This window comes from Protopterus annectens, chromosome 7.part1 (genome assembly GCF_019279795.1).
Source record: "Protopterus annectens isolate FY-2018-M chromosome 7.part1, PAN1.0, whole genome shotgun sequence".
Classification (NCBI taxonomy): domain Eukaryota; kingdom Metazoa; phylum Chordata; order Ceratodontiformes; family Protopteridae; genus Protopterus; species Protopterus annectens.
In genome coordinates this window covers 380,236,023-380,253,681 of record NC_056740.1, presented here as the reverse complement: position 1 = coordinate 380,253,681, position 17,659 = coordinate 380,236,023, and the positions used below count along the sequence as shown (strand labels likewise).

The window sequence follows — 17,659 nt, the reverse complement described above, 5'->3', positions numbered from 1 at the left end:
TTCCATTTTGCGTAATGACATTTGACTAAACAGCGTTCGCAGTTCAGCGTATTCACTAATATAATAGGGACCCAATTATCATGTATGACATAGCCAATCTTACATTTATATAAATGAAAACAAACCATATTGACACAATTTTAGTTGCAGACATTATACATGACAAACCATGTTGACATAATTGTAGTTGCAAACATTATACATCAGTTATAATCTATCCAGTCATTGTCAGTCAGACATTACATAGATCATCCAAATCCTGCCTGCTTTTAAACCTTGTTCCTCCTCTGTATGTGTTGTTCCCACAATTCCCATTTTTCCTATGTAATTTGCTCCTACCCTTTTCTAAAGATACAAATTCTAGTTGTTTTATCTCTGTTACTATATTTGCTACTTTTAGTAAAGGTGGTTTAGACTTTGATTTCCATTGTCTAGTAATGGCTTTTTTGGCAGCCACCATAATTAGACTCAACAAGGCTTTACTATGTCTAGGCAATTCCGATTCTGTGTCATAGCTCAAAAAATCATTTCCTTGGCTACACCAATTTCCTCACACAGTATCTCTGACAAAGCAGTCTGCAGAGAGTCTGCCAACTAATTACACTCCCAGAAAGTATGTTCTCAGTTACCTCTTTCTTCCCCATCACACCTCCAACATTTGCTGTCTACATGAGGAAAATTTCTTTGGAGTCAACTTGAGGTATAAAAATAGCTATGTAAACACTTCCAAGCAAAGATCCTGAACCTTATAGACTTTGTTGCATGTTTGGGAGACATACTTATTTCCTTCCATTGTTTATTTGTGAATTGCTTATCCAGTCTCTCTTCCCATTCTTTTCTACTGTCCTCTGATTGATTCTTATAGTTAGCATGCAATATTTTATATGCTGTACTAATTATTCCTTTTTAGTGACAGCTTCTGTTCTAGATTCTGCTAAAAACTCTACCAGTGCTGGTCTTTCTTTTAGGATGCCCATAATTCTTTCTGTTTGCTTATACTCTGATATCGATTCTTGATAGAGAAAGCAATCCCTAACCTGTAGTCCAAATGAATTCTTGGTGTCTTCCCATTCTGTTACCTTTCCCTCTGTAGTTACTTGTTCCTAATATCTTGGTTCATTTGCCAGTTTTTTCCAATAAATACCAGCCCCCTCTTGCCTATTGTCTAGATCCCTAATTGCAGTCGCCCCTATCGACAGAATCTCCTTTCTCTGTTCCCGTGTTGGCTTAGTTCTTAGAATACCTTATGCTACTTTATGAATATATTTTGTATGATTATTGCTATTCTCCTTAAAGGTCTGCATCCAAAATCTTAGTCTCTCCTTGTTTTTTGAACTTCCCCTCTGTTTCATCATCATCCCTTTCCACTTTGAGTTATAGTTTTTTGCTTATGCTATGTATAGGAGTCTTAAGTTCATAGGTTCATAGGTTCATAGGTTCATACTAGGCTATCTGCCCGAGGGCATTTATAAGCCTAGCCCATTGTTTTGTGGCTTACGCCACCCCTTTAGTATGGGGAACTGTACCCATTATTTTGCTGTGCCTCTGTCGAGCAGTGACACTGAGGTAATTCCTGGGGTATATCTGCGATCTCCCATCCATTGGTCAAGATTTCTCTTGAACAAGGCCAGCGAGGTGCTCTGCCTCACATGTACCGGGATTTTGTTCCACAGCATAGGGAGTCTTTGGGTGATGAATCTATCCCTCCAGCACGCCCTATTAATAGCCGTGTCGAGGTTTAAGTCTCCGCCCTTGTGGCTCTGATGGATCTAGATTTTTGAGGTGAAGCATATTCATCAAATCTGGGTTTGACATGGCCTTGTATGTTAGGCAAAGGTCACCTCTGAGCAAGCGGCGTTACTGAATAGAGCTGGAGTTCTTTCAGTCGGGCAGCATAGGACAGATTTTGAGACCCTTTATCCTTTTGGTGAGGAACTTTTGTGGCCTCTCCAGCTGCTGCAAGTGTCGGGTCAGATACATTCGAATGGGGCATTGTACTCAATCATTGGTCTGATGAGTGATGAGTAAAGGGAGACTATGACCTCCCTTGATCTAGATGAGAATCCCTTCATGATAAGGTGGGCAATGTAGAAGGACTTCCTAACTACTTTAGCTACATGGGTGTCGAATGACAGACTACTATCAACCTGGGTCCCCAGGTCCCTGATAACTTCTTCTGTGCTCAGTGGATTGCCACCTATTTGGTAGCTAGGGGTAACCTTGTTTTTCCCGAAGGGTATGACTATGCATTTTTGGCATTTAACTTTAGGCCGTGGCTCTGGCACCAGTTATCCGTTTCTGTGAGACCCTTCTGAAGGATATCTGTGTCAGATGTGTTTTCTACTATGGCGCCAGTTTGCAGTCATCTGCAAACTTTGTCAGCCATAACCCTCCTGTGTTTGCTTGTACTGGAAAAGTAGATGCCAAACAAGAGTGGGCCCAGGACTGAGCCCTGTGGGACACCACTTGTGACAGGCTTTGAGTCTGACATGGCGCCAGCAACTCTGACCCTGTGGGTTCTGTCACTCAGCCAGTTTGCAACCCATCTTGTGATGTATGGGTTAACATTTAAGCTGATGAGTTTTTCAATGATACCCGAGTGGGGTATTGTATCGAAGGCCTTAGCCAGATCGAGGTAGGCTGTATGGACTGCCTTTCCCTCATCAATGGCTTTGGTGACTGTTTCAAAAAGTCAACCAAGTTTAAAAGGCATGATCTGCCTTTGACAAAGCCAAACTGGGTTGGATCCAAAGTCTGCAAATTCCCTATGTCTTTATTTATGAGGTCCATTATGATTCTCTCCATGGCTTTGCAGATAAGGCTTGTCAAGCTAATGGGCGGTAATTTCCAGGGTCTGTGGAGGCACCGCCTTTGTGAAGTGGGACCACAGTTGCAGTGCCACTCCTGGGTGCGTATCCAGAGGTAAGACTTTGATTAAACAGCTGTCCTAGCTGTGGGTTTAATTCCTCATTGAGTTCGTGGAGCACACAGCCGGGGACACCATCGGGTCCCATGGATGCTGTGTTTTTTGCTTTGGAGAGAGCAGTTCTCACTTGGGCGCTGGAGATGTTTGGGGGGCTGCACTCATTTGGTATAGATATCTCTCCTTTTGGGGAGGGGAGAAGTTTGCACTGAACCTGTCAGCCAGTATGTTGGCAATGTCTGTAGGATCAGTAATCTTCACATCATTTTGAACTAGTTCTGAGCATATCTGGGAGTTTCCTCCTAGGTTTCTAACATAGCTAAAGAAGGCCTTATGATTGTCTTTTGAGTCTTTAGCTATTTTTCTCTCGAAATTTGCTTTGGATGATTTTATGAGAGCTCTTAGTTTTTACTTATAGTGATCAAGGGTGTCTTACCTTTTAAGGATTTTGCTCTATCTTGTAGTAGCTTCCTCCTTTTGTTGTAGAGTTTGTTTATGGCTGGGGTCCACCAGACTGGACGCTTGCCTTTGGTACAAAGAGTCTTTGTTTTGCTTGGGATTGCCTTATCCATGCAGTCCTGCAGGTGCTGGTAGAAGGCGTTTGTAAGTGATTCAGCGGCTTGAGTATTGTTTTCCACGCCTGGGGCCTGAAAGGAGACCACACTAGTCTTTAGAAGTGTGAAGTCGGCTTTTGAGAAGTTCTTTACTGTGGTCTTTTTATTTCAGGTGGGGTGGGATGAGGACCTCCAGCGAGATTAGTTTGTGATCTGATCTCACCAGTGAGGGGTATACTTCGGTGTTGAACATTGTGCTCCCATGTTCGTGATGATGAGATCAAGTATGTTATCTCCTCTTGTGGGGATGGTGACTAGTTGTTCCATGGCATTTGAGTTTATGAATTCCAGGAACTTTTGGGCTAGGGTGTTTGGGCTTGAGTAGTGTTCCCAGTCTATATTAGGGTAATTGAAGTCACCTAGTATGATGGTGTTTGGTGATACATTTATCCCTCTAGTGTTTTGAGGAAGGCCATGTGAGTTTCCTGAGTTTGTGAGGGTGGCCTGTAACATGCTACAATTTGCAGAGCAGTCTTGCCTATGGTTAATTGCACCTGGATGGTCTCCGATGCATCGTGCGTTGCCACCAGTCTTGAGGTGTGGGTGTCCTTGATGAATATGGATACCCCTCCTTTCTTGGTATTGTCCGGATTTTGGGGCCAGAACGCATGATATGAGGTAAAACCTGATAGCTGGGGTGCTCTCAGGAGCCTTGAACCAGGTTTCTGTCACAGCACAGACATCGATGTTCTCCATACTGAGAAGGGCCTCGAGCGTGCATTTTGAGATTTAGACTTCTGGCATTGAGCAGCATTACCCTTAGTTTTTTCCTTTTTGTGTTCTAGGGTGGTAGGTTTAGAATTTGAGCCTTGCCTAAAAAGGCACTATGGGGTGGCAAGAGCCTTTGCCAATATCCGAATCCCAGGGTGACAGGTGCAAGCCGTCCCTTGGCAGCGTGGCTTGTCCAGCATGTCATCCCAGGCAGACAGATACTGGATCCCCTTTGAATGACACCAGTGTTTAAGCCAATTGTTAAAGCTGATCATCTTATCTCTGTATTGTGGCATCATTCTTGGTGAAGGTAGGATACTGCTCAAGGTCAGGGTCATACCTGCCTGGGCTACATAATCAGAGAGCTCCTCAATGTCTCTTTTCATGTAGTCCAAGGAGGTACGCCTCAGGTCGTTTACACCAGCGTGGACAATGACTGAGTCATATTTGTACCTGTTGTTGAGAGACCTGAGTGCTTGCGTTATGTGGCGGATTCTAGCACCCGACAGGCAGCTTACTGTGACCTTCTCCTTACTCAGTCTGGTGAGCGGGACATCAGTGTGTCTGACTATGGAGTCACCAATGACTAGTGTGTCTGGCATTGTGTTTGGCCTTAAGGGCTGTGACTGTTTGACACTCTGACTGTGAGGTCTATGTGTTGCGGGTGTTGTGTTCTGAGGTGGTGGTTGTTTGGGTGTCTGCTTTGGTGGCCTCTGCTGTTTTGGTAGATTTTGATCAGAGCCTCCGAGTATGTCTTTGTGTGTTTATGTGTATGATTTGAGGTTGTAATGGTACTATGTGAGACTGGGTCTATAGTGTGTGTGGTAACCTTCTCCTCCTGACTGGTCTTGCCAGTCCTATGTTGAGAGAGCTCAGCCTCCAGTTTGGCCGTATAGTTGCATCTCTCGCATGTATTTGTGATTTGTGGGAGGAGGAAAGGGTTGTCTGTGTACATGAGGCAATTGAAACATTGCCTCAATATTCCCAGGTTCACCAGCTGAGCAGGAGAGGACACTAGCAACTGATCCCTCGACATGCTAGAAGGGTAGACGAAAAACTTTAAAAAGAGATTCCGGGGACGTAGGTGACCTAGAAATGGTGTGTTTGCTTTTTGGGGTACTATCTATGACAAGAGTGCCGTATCAAGGTAATAAGTACTGTAGGAGCAAGTGCTAGGTTTAATAGATAGAGAATAGTCTACTTGGAGTCAAGTAGAGTTGATCTGATTAGTTATAGGATACGCTGAGTTGATCAGTAGTATAGTTCGAGGAAGGTAGTTTTAAGGGAAAATTTGAAGAGTGGACTTTAGGTAGCCCGAATAGTTTAAACCTGCTTAACCGGCACTGCCCTAGTGTGCAACAGTGGCAGCTCAGCTAAATCGCTCTAAATCGGCTTAACGCTGCTTAGCTGTTTATACCAGGGGCTGGAAAAGCTAGAAACTGGCCCAAAACGACCAATAAACTACTAGTTACTGGCTGAAACCTCACAAAACTGGACAAAGGCAGCTCAATGCTTCCCACTCCCACTGGTAAGCAAGGTAGCTTCCTTCTTCCCCAAATAAGGCAAGGAAACAGTACACAGGAACTACAACCAAAGCCCAGGAATCAGCAACTCTGAAACTGGACTAAACTAGTAAAGCAGGAAAGCAAGGTAGCTTCCCTTCCCCTAAATAAGGCAAGGAAACAGTACACAGGAACTACAACCAAAGCCCAGGAATCAGCAACTCTGAAACTGGACTAAACTAGTAAAGCAGGAAAAACAAGAGATATTTTTTCTTTTTTTTTCTTTTTTTCACAAAACAGGCAGAAACATGTACAGCAAACACTTATAAATGCTATGAATCAGCTACTACAGCTTACACAGAAGAATTTGCTACAAATACAGTCAAATAGTAACAAACAAGGATTCCAAGTGCAATATTAAGTTAAATGCAGTAAAAACAGCTTCAATGTAACAGAAAGGCAGGCGAAATACAGTTGCTAGGTTTTCAGATGTGGAAAGCAACAAAAAATATACTTAGTATCAAGAAAAGTCACTTATTCAGCTCTCTGCAGCCTGGATTACTCTGCTGGCCCACGTGGAGTCTGTGCTGAGTAGGTACAAGCTGAAAGTTTTATACCAGGGGGCTGGAAAATGCTAGAAACTGGCCCAAAACGACCAATAAACTACTAGTTACTGGCTGAAACCTCACAAAACTGGACAAAAGGCAGCTCAATGCTTCCCACTCCCACTGGTAAGAAAGGTAGCTTCCCTTCCCCCAAATAAGGCAAGGAAACAGTACACAGGAACTACAACCAAAGCCCAGGAATCAGCAACTCTGAAACTGGACTAAACTAGTAAAGCAGGAAAGCAAGGTAGCTTCCCTTCCCCAAATAAGGCAAGGAAACAGTACACAGGAACTACAACCAAAGCCCAGGAATCAGCAACTCTGAAACTGGACTAAACTAGTAAAGCAGGAAAAACAAGAGATATTTTTTCTTTTTTTTCACAAAACAGGCAGAAACATGTACAGCAAACACTTATAAATGCTATGAATCAGCTACTACAGCTTACACAGAAGAATTTGCTACAAATACAGTCAAATAGTAACAAACAAGGATTCCAAGTGCAATATTAAGTTAAATGCAGTAAAAACAGCTTCAATGTAACAGAAAGGCAGGCGAAATACAGTTGCTAGGTATTCAGATGTGGAAAGCAACAAAAAATATACTTAGTATCAAGAAAAGTCGCTTATTCAGCTCTCTGCAGCCTGGATTACTCTGCTGGCCCACGTGGAGTGTGTTGCTTTTAAATACCCCTTCAAATCAGGTAATCCCAGTCCGCCTTGCTGTATTGGAAGTATCAGCTTATCCCACTTGACTGCTGCTATCTTCCCCTCCCAGACAAAATCCTTCAGCTCTTTATTAATTGCTATCCACAATTCCTCCTCTGGTTGAAAAACACATATGCCTGACCTGTGTATAAGACTAAAGGGACTGAAAACATTTTAACTGCTTGTATCTTACTATCGATATCCATATAACAAAGGTTCCATTTTCTCCGTTTTTAGTATTATCATTTGTTTAGTCTCTTCTCACATATCTTTAGCTACTACACCAGAATAATTTTTAATCCATACTCCTAAATACTTAATTTTATCATGTCCCCATAAATATGGATATTGCTAAACCAATTCTTGTGTGGGTATATAATTTACCGCTATTGCCTTTGTTTTAGCTTCATTAATTTTGTACCCTGAAAAAATCTGAAACTGTCTCAAAATTTTCCATAACACTATAATGTCCCTTTCTGGTTTTGTCAAGTATAATACTATATATAAATAGAGCCAGCTTTTTTTGACTACCATACCAATTGTATCCTTGAATTTCTGAGTGCCTTAATTTCTTTGCCAGTGATTCTAAATATAATGCAAATAACAAAGGGGAGAGAGGACAATCCTGCCTGGTTCCTATGCCCAAGCAGAAATTATTAGAGAGGACCCCATCCACTTAATTTTTGCCTCTGATCCCTCATATATCCTCCTAATCAACCTTATAATTGTATCAATGAATACAAATGCTTCCATTGCCATGTTCATAAAGTAACGGCTTACTGTATCCAATGGTTTCTCTGTATCAAAACCCACCAACAACAGTGGTATTTTTCTTACATTCTGTTTACCTCTGGATCATCAGTGTTCTGTTAATGTTGTTAAATGTTTGTCTCCTCTCCTCAAAACCACATTGACCCATATCTATCAATTTTGGCATCACTTTTGCCATTGTTTTAGACACTTTACAGTCATAGTTTATTATTGAAATCGGCCTGTATGAAGATGGAGCTAATGGATCTTTGCCCTTTTTGGGTATTGTAGCTACCATCGCTTTCTTCTATGATGTCGGTACTTCTCTTTCTCTTAAAATACTGTTAAACAAAACTTTACAGACCTTTATCAGTTTTTCCCTCCTAGCTTCCAAACTTCCACAGGAATACCATCTATTCCTGGGGACTTTCCTTCTATCCTAACTGTTAGTAAGTGAGCCTCATCTACCTTTAGCCTTGGCAAATTTAATTCTTCCATAACCATTTCCATTTGTACCTCTTCTTGATTTCCATATTTCTTTGCTTTATACAAACTTTCATAGAATTTCTGAAATATTTCTAATACTTCTACAGGATCATTTGTTATGTCTTCCTTGTTGTAGGCTTCCTAAGCTTGGCAACAGCCCTTCCTACCTTTGGTTGCCTGAATCATGGTACTAAAAGTTTTTGTGCTCTACATTTATCATCAAAAAACAGTTGTTTAGCAGCACTCTTTCTAAACTAGTGCATATTATTGAGGTAATCCCTTATTTTCTGTTCAGCATTCTGCAGTTGCATCTCTTCTTGTTGGGATTCCCCCTGTTTTGCAGCACTTTAAATATTTGTCAGTCCCTATAAAGAATTAGTTACTTCTTAACCATATCTCCCTTTCTTTTATTTCCATCCTATTTTTAAACTCTACTGTAATTTTATCCCACTCTCTTGCTATATTTTTAGAAGAAATTTCTATCTTTAATACCTTCTGAATAATTTCAGCTATCCATTCTTTAAATTCCTCTCTTTTCAACAGATGGGTGGGAAAGCACCAGTGACTCATTTTATTTCATTACCCTGTGTTTTTATTTTAGTTATTATTGGCGCACAATCTGAAATAGTTATCCGGTGCATACCAAGACCTTCAATTAAATGCACGTGTTCCTGTAAAGTCTGTCTATCCTAGTCCAATTTTTGTATCTTGTAGAATTATATATAAATTCAACCCGAACTCCTAACACCGAATTCACATCTGCCATGCTAAATGTTTTCATAATTTTTTTCAAAATCTAGCTCTTTTGTTATATTTTCCCTTCTGGGTCTCCCAAATACATCTTCACTGTTACACATAAAATTTCAGTCCTCACCTATAAGTAGGATTCTTTGTTGAAAGCTGATTATTTCTCCCAGAATTTCCTTAAGCTCCATTATAGCAGTTTTTGGTGGAATATAAATATATGACAGTGTGATCCTCCTCCCTTGCCAGTAGTCCCTTAGTACTACAAATCTACCATTATTATCCTTTTTATCCCCTTCTGTCACTGTTGGAGTCCCTCTTGCAATTAATATAAGTACCCCACTTTTCTTTTGTCCCATTTATTCCTCTGAATAACCATCCTGAAAACCTTTCTTTATCAAATTCACATGTTAATTTCTTTCCAAGGGTGTCTCCTTTAGCATAGCTATTTGCACTCTATGTTTTTAATATAGTTTACTACTCTTTCTTTTTTGTATTTCTGTGAGACCATTGGCATTTAAAGACATTACAGAAAGCATTTGTTTGTTGAAAGTTATTATTCCCACTGTGTGTGTGTGTGTGTGTGTGTGTGTGTGTGTGTGTGTGTGTGTGTGTGTGTGTGTGTGTGTGTATGTGTGTGTGTTTGTATATATATATATATATCAGCTTTTTGTTAAATGTCTAGTTCTAGTTTCTGTGTTACATGCATATACTGTTTGGTAGGTTAATCTTTTATATGGCTATTTCTTATCTCCATTTGAGCCTATGTCACATCTTTGTTTTATTGAAAGCCCTGAAACAAAAACAAACATATCCCCAGTACCTCCTAAAGCATATTAACTTAATAATAACACACAAAACAATGTACATCTTCAGATGTGTGAAGTTTTACTGTTGTAAATGGAACAAATGTAACAAAAAAATGACAACCACGCTCACAAACTTGAGATAACCTAAAAGAAAGGTTATCCATGCTAAGATGCATAGTATAGCCTGTGCTTCTACTAAGTGCTCTCTGGCTTTGTCTTATCTTTATAGGTCTCTCAGCTGAGAAAACACTTAAATGCTTTCAGAAAACATTTTCTCCAAGCCATTTTTCTTTATCAGATTGTCTCTGAGAGACATGAGAACCAGACACACAGCTGCCGAGCATCTGATATTGTAATTCATTCCCCAGTGTATGGGTTCTGATCCTATCCTCAGATCTGAGTTGGCCATTTTTTTGCAGTCTTGGATCTGACTCTCAAACTCCTCCCTTTTTACCCGTAATGCCCCTGATTACTGCTTTACCTCAAATCTCATTTGCCGCTCTAGCAATCAGTCAGGATTTCTCACTTTGACATCTAGGCAGTTATTAGTAAATTTTGAGTGATATTATATATTTTTTTAATTACTAAATATCTTTTTGTGTAATACCTTCCAGTCTTTACACTTCCGAGTTAGTTTAGACCTTTTCTGCTACTAATGTTACTTTTTCTGAGGTAATTCTTCTACCATTGCTGATATTTTCTCCTTTTCTCTTCTTTAAAAGAAAAAAATAAAATAAAAAGCAACTCTAAATTTTTTTTTGTTTGTGGCATAGTTTTCTTGTATTCTGGACAAACCTATCACTTTCAAGAAAGGCACTTCCTGTGGGCATAAGATACCCAATTCTTATGCCCACAGGGAATGTGTATTGCTTAGGCCTGGTTCACCTTCAGATTTCTTGTGAAATCTGTTCAGGTTTAAACACTGGGCAGTAAGTGATAGATGTAATAAGTTTACTTTGTAAGGTATTTTGCTTGCTTCTAACTCCCTCAAAATTTCAGAAGAGTTTGTAGAACAGGGAGTCTTGGAAATGCTCCTGTGTCCAGTTTCCTTATTTTTTTCCCAAGTTTGGAACTGCCATCTAAAATAAAAAAGGTTTCGGATCAGACCTTGTTCAATCCTATTGCTCCTATGGCCAAAAAGGTCAGATCCGATCATAACCCCAGTCAGGTCTCCTCGGATCCAGAATACATGCTTCTCTCTGGAGCAGATATCTCCAAGATTGAGCTGTCCTTTTCTACAGGAGACAGCAAAAAGGACTTCTCATCCTTCATCAGCATCTTCCTCCATCACGTCTTCCCGGAGTCTTTCTAAGCGTGATGTGAGTAAAATGATGAGAAGGTTCCTTAGAGCTCACATCCAAATGCAGGTCTGTCAGGCTCTGTTCTCTATTGGATCTGTGAGTCTGCAACCTTTGGCACACCCTTTAGTGCCTCCTTTTCCGATCTGACCCATGGTTTTGGAGCTGTCAGATCTGAAGATTCTGAGAGTTGAGGCATCAGATCTGAGAATGTTACCTTCCTCTACTCCAGCTCTTTCCGTGATCCCTTCGACTTCAAGTTTTGTGGAGCAGAATGAGTCTTGGAGCCAAAGTGTCAGCGTCAGCTCCGGTGGGGGAGGGGGGGATGACTTTGAGTCTGAGGGTTTTGGAATTGTCACTTCCCCTTGGTGCCTCTGAGTTGGACAGCTTGGGTGCAGTTCCCTTCTCAGTGGTAGAACACAGGGGAAGTGGAACATTAGCTGGGGCTCTTGGGAAGCTGATTTCTACTTCTCCTGGACTGTCTGCCTTTGGGGTAGTGGAAAGGGTTTTCTCTCATCCAGGAGATGCTTCAACTATCACCTCTTCAGATCCTATTCTCATTCCTATTCCAAATTTGAGTGCTGTCTCATCCTCTTATTCCACGGGGACAGTCAATCTGTAAGCGCTTCCAGACAGTCCCTGCACAGGGACTTCTCCTTTCTTCTGACACTTCTCCAGAGTATCCCACTGAAGAGGTTCCTCAGAAGAAACTGTGCAAAAAGAGGCACTTAGATTCTTTTTAGAAAGCATTGAAAGAGGACACTGATTTTAATGAAGGGGAAGGGTCCTCCAGATCTTCACCAGAACAATGTCTCATTTGGCGTCATTTTATAAATCCTGCATCAAAAAGGTGGATGGTCTTCCCAGAACTCTTCTCAAGAGGAATTGGTGTTCCTGGATGCTTTCAAGCATGGCCCGTGTACATATTGGGTTATCCCCCGGTGGATGAGCTTATTGATCTTGTCTCCTGCTGGGTATGGAAGGAGATGAACTTCATTGAGCCTATTCCCAAATGCCCGAAGATTCTCAGTGCACCACCAGACAGGCAACATTGGTCCAAGCAGATTCCTGTAGATACCATGGTTGTTGTGGTAGCCACAAAAAAGGAGCTAGCTGAACAAAGCTCCTCTGTCCATTCCCTTAACAGAGAGTCTACTGCATTGGACAGGTATGAAAAGCAAGTATATGCATCAATGACCTATGCTATGTGATTGCTGAATTACTTGGCACATTTTACTAGAGGTGTGTTTGAAAGGCAGACAGGAATTAAGTCATACAGAATGTAGAAGACCACCTGAGAGTTGGTGACACTGATTGTTACAGAGTATTGTTTTAGCAGTTATGCAAAACTGTTATAAACTTTAATTTCTGTTTACTTTCAAAATGTTTTACTCTAGTGTCTGAATAAACTAAATAGGCACTTCTTTCACTTTGTATTTTCAGATGGACATATATTGAATTTTATAGCCGTTACAGAATTCTGATGACACAGCAAGAATTGTCACTAAATGAGAAGAAGCAGATTTGCAAGATTGTATTGCAAAGGTTAATTCAGGTTAGTACAAGAATAATTTAATATTAATATAAAGGCTGTAGCTACAGTAAAAGTATTCAGAAATGCATGAAAATGCCAGTGCCAAAGAATGTGTGGTATATGCAGATTTTATTGGTTGCAGTCAGTAATGCAATTATGAAATGGGTTTCTGAAATAAATAAATGTAATTGTTTGCATCATGAATGTATGTCCTTAAATCTTTGCTAGGACACAGTTATTCTGGCCCTGTACAGTATCATGTCAGGAAATCAGTCCTTCTTCAACTAGATCTTTATTCCAGCTGTTATTGCAGCTCATACTTTACAAATTGTGCCTTTACTCTCACTAAAAATCTTAACCTGCACACTGAAGTTAAAATAACCAGTAATAACTCTGTGTTATCATCAGACTCTCTTTACAAACATACATTTATTCACATGACTGGTGTTTACAGTTTTGTTCACAAATATTTATTTATTGACAGTAAAAAGCATCCCTGTAACTTTACCTTCTAATTTATACAGAATTGTGTTGTTCTGTAGACACTTCAAATTAACTTGTTTTGTATAAAAGTGGCTTTTAGTACATTTTAATTGGCATCCAGCATTCTAAATTAGAATGTAAAGGCTTCACTATTCTTATTTATATGTTTGTTTATTTATTTATTTGCTTATTTTTAATTTGTTAACTGGGATAGAACACTGATCCCATTGGCTTATTTTAGTCTCAGCCTGGGGTAAATGCAATAAATGCACGACAATTTATACAGAGTTTGGATGTTAGAGACCAGTTATTTTATATTTTGTCTACTTGGCAGAGGGGGGTAAGAGCACTGATCAAATTTAACCATTTGCAGGCTCAGTCTGGATTACATACATAATAACAATAGAAAAGTAAGATTAAAAGTATAACCAAATTATACAGTATAGTGACGTAACATATCTTAGATGTAAGATATATACACATATTTACAAGAAAGTTGTAAAAGTAACAGCATAAGTTGTATATAATGTGTAAAGCAAGTGGTATAGTTGAGGTAAATGTGGTCCACCCAAAAGAACGGACATAGTATACACAAGTGTGGAGGGAAGTTTTAGCTGTGAAGAGAGTAGAAATCATTGACTATAAATATCTGCAATAGAAGAGCCAATAAAAGGAGAAGCAGACATTTCATATATAGTAAGCAATGGATAAGGCAGATGGGGAAGCAGTGGATGTAAGTTTATATGTTGGAGAGATTAACACACAATGTATTCTGGGATGAATACAATAGTGCAACCATGGGAGTTAGGTGACATGCCCTGTGTTCTGACATGTTTACTTATATTGTTCAGTTAAATCTTTGAACTGATTTCATTAAGATCAGGTGGCAGTGACTGCCACTGTTTAGGGACAAGAACAGAGAAGTTGCTGTCTGCGGAATGATGTTTTGTGGATGGGAGTTATGAGAGTAGGGCCATTAATGAACTGGCTTCTTAGGTTGTAGTGTGGGTTGGATGTAGTTTGTCTCATGATTAGGAGGGATGGTGTGTCTTGGTGTAGCATTTTGAAGAGAAGGGAGCCAAAAAGGAAGTTGTGTCTGCCTTGAATGGGTAGACAGTTTGCCTTTTTCAAGGTGTTGCAGTGATGTTCACACCAGTGGGAGTTGGTGATGAAAGGACAGATTTTATTAGAAAGAGATTGTAAGATGGTAGTGTATTTTTATAGGTCAGTAACGAGTAGGAGTAGGCCATATTCTAGATGTCCAGGCAGAACACCTTTGCCTAAGGCTGCTGTAGGTTATGAGATGAAATGAGATATTTTTTTTGCCTACAATAGGAAGTAGTTGACTTTGAATTTGACTTTCTGAATGGGGCTGTGAAATTTGAGGGCTCGGTCAAGCCAAATGCCAAGGTATCTAAATGCAGTGGTGGATTCAATTGAGTTGTTGTAGGTGTTATGTGGAGAAGGCTAATGGCATTATAGTGGCTGTTCTTTGTGCCAGAGAGCATGGACTTCATTTTTTTAGAGTTGAGGAGTATTTTTTTTGAATAAATCCAATGGTTTAGTTGCAGAAGTTCAACTTGAAGTTGATTTTGGATGATGTGAGAAGGGTTGGATCTGTAGATAACCATGTCATCAGAAAACAGGAAGAGTTGTAGATAGAGTAGATCAAGAGGCAGTTTATTTATAAAAATAGAGACTAGTATTGAAGCAAGAACTTATCCCTAAGGAACCCCTGAAAAAAGTGAAGGTTTTAACTGATAAAACAGGTTCAGTTTTAATTGTGAAAATCCAGTTGATCAACCAATCTTTGACCCATTAGGCAGATTCAGACCTTAAACTAATATATCGTAAATGGGATAATAAGATGAAGTGGTTAACCAGGTCAGAGGCCTGTGTAAGGTTATGGAATACTGCCCCAGTGATGTTATCCATGTTAAAGAGGATGTCATCAGTGAGTATTCAGAGATCAGTTATGGTAATTCTACCTTTCCAAAAGCCATACTGCTTCTAAAAAACTAAGTGATATTTATCAAAGTAAGGGGTTAGTGGTCATAATTGATTTTTTAAGAAGTTTACCAAGCATAGGAATTACTGAGATGGGATGGAACTAGGAGGCTGAGGAAGGTTTATCTTTTGGTACAGGTTTGACAAAGACTGATTTCCTGACAGAGGGCACAAACTTAATTATGAGACTAAGGTTGTAAATGTGTTTTAGTGGAGTGACTTTGAAACCTCTCCAGTAGGAGAGAAATTGGGAACATGGTGATTCTTTGAAGGTGGTTTCAGCTAATGCAAAGAGACAGAGACCAGTTGGTTGAAACCACTTTTGTCAGAAGTGGAGATTACCTTTTTCTTCACTGTTGTGCAATGTTGGAGTTGGTATAAATAATTCTGGGTGGCGTGTAGTGGTCCTCCCCCCACATGAGGTACAGGGGGGCTTGCCTTCTGAAAACAAAATGTTTCAGTGTTTACTAAAGGTGGTTTCAGCGAACTGGTTTTGGTTTCTTGCTTTCACTGTAACTGCCTTCCATGAATCAACATGAATCAAAAAACCAAGGGCAGAGGTCATCAGGACTAGAGGAAGAGTTTAGCGGAATCTCTTATAGTAAAGGCACAATGCATTTCCCTGTGACTTTGGAGAAGTAGAAGGGTACCAAGTATTCTGGGAATCTGGGTGAATTTGTAAGGAAGGAGATGCAATGTTCTGCTGCATGGGAAGATTGGAGAATTCTTTAAGAAAATTGTCAGGTGAGAGGTTTCCAGTAGACCAGGGAATGTGGCAAAGAGAGGAAAGCTCTTCAGGTGGACCTCTATTAGAGACGTTAGTTATCTGATGCCAGAACTATTTGAGGGAATGAAGGATGGTGATTTGTTTTGATTTGATGTACTTAGCTTTATGTCTGCATGTGGATTGTTTAGTGATGCTATGTAATTTAATTACTCCCTAGAGTTAGAAGTTGGGCCATCTTTCCAGAATTTCCAAACTTCATCATATAAATGCATTAGACTTTTCAACTCTTTTGACAGTCAGTCAGTCCTGGTATGTTTAAATAACTGCTACAAAACAAGAAATATTAAAATAATGACAAAAAAGGCCACAGATCCAAAACGTAGCACAAATTTAATAAAATCCTTAGCGCTTCGGCTAACAAAGCCTTCTAAGAGTAAACAACTGCAGTTGAATCAGATCTTAAGTACACTACAAAAGCATATAAGAAACAAACAATTATCCAATAACATTAATTAAATTACATACTTCCAATTGCATTCTTTATTAATCCCAAAAGGCTCCAAAGTATTATATTTCAAAGTAAAGTGTTTCCTTTCTTAAAAGTTTTTATTTTATACTTGTGCGCTCTCCTAAACATACCTCTGCCTTTTCAAGAGTACAACCCTTTAACTCATCAAGGTTAGAATGACTCAAAGGACTCTCCAATGTTTTTATTTTTTATATCTCTCATGTGTTTTGAAAACTAACTTTAAAACTTCTATATGTCTTCCCAGTACAAAATAAATTACAAGTACATTTTAGGACATAAATTATCCGTTCTGTATTACATGAAAAATGACAATTTATCATAAACCTAGATTCATTTATATATGGAAAAAATTAACTATATGCTTACAAATAAAACATCTATTACAAGGCGTGGTTCCTCTATTATTGACAACATTCCTTCTAATGCTGACATCTGGTGGTGTAAAGCAGTTGTGCACAATTATTATCATCAGACAAATTTCTAGCTCTCTTGTAAGAAATATTAATATAATTAGGTAACACGTACTAAACCTTTATCCCTCAATACCGTAGGCCAAAGCTGTCGTACCTTTCTATTTGTTCAGTTATCACTTTAAATGTAGTTACAAAGTAAACTTCTCTTTTATTTTCTTTGTTCTGAAAATTATTTCTTCTTATAACCAATTTTGATGTGTTTAAAGAGATTTTGGAAAATGTCTGTTTTGAATGTCTAGTAAAAATTGTGAGAATAAGTTAGCAGCAGGTTTAAACTGGTGATATTGCATTGGGGACCAGTCTGTTATTGCAAGATGATATTTCAATCTAGTTATTTTATGTTTTTTTGTTTGTGGTCACGGAAGGTGGGTGGGTGATTTATGATACTGGAGATGTTGGGTTGGGAGGTAATTATGAAGTCAAGAAGTGAGTGGCGGTTAGTTTTAATATTAGGTCTGGTAGGCATTGTCACCATTGGAAGAAGTTTGTGGCTGACAAGGAGCTGTCAAGATGTGGACCTAAGAAATGTAAGTTGAAGTCCCCAAGGATAGTTATGTGTGTGCCTGAAGGGATGTTGGTCAGGATGTTGTTCAGCAGAGCTATGAATTTTGCTAGAATGGCATGGGGAGGTAGAAGAGGAACTGCAACATAAAGATGATGGTATCTCTTGGAAGTTTAGTAAGAAAAAAGATAGGTTCTTGGTCATTGGTGGGGTTGGCCTGTGCTAATACAGACAGGTTGAAAGTTAATCTTTGAAGT

General features: G+C 39.5%; 1 protein-coding gene across 1 annotated transcript in view; it reads left to right on the top strand.

Annotated features, from left to right (window-relative positions):
• Positions 1-17,659, top strand: part of MYO5C (myosin VC) — a 1,763,334-nt gene that overhangs the window by 239,241 nt on the left and 1,506,434 nt on the right. Inside the window, exon 6 of the mRNA XM_044078824.1 lies at positions 12,591-12,702. Within this exon, the coding sequence (XP_043934759.1) occupies positions 12,591-12,702 (112 nt within the window). The remainder of the gene's footprint in view (positions 1-12,590; positions 12,703-17,659) is intronic.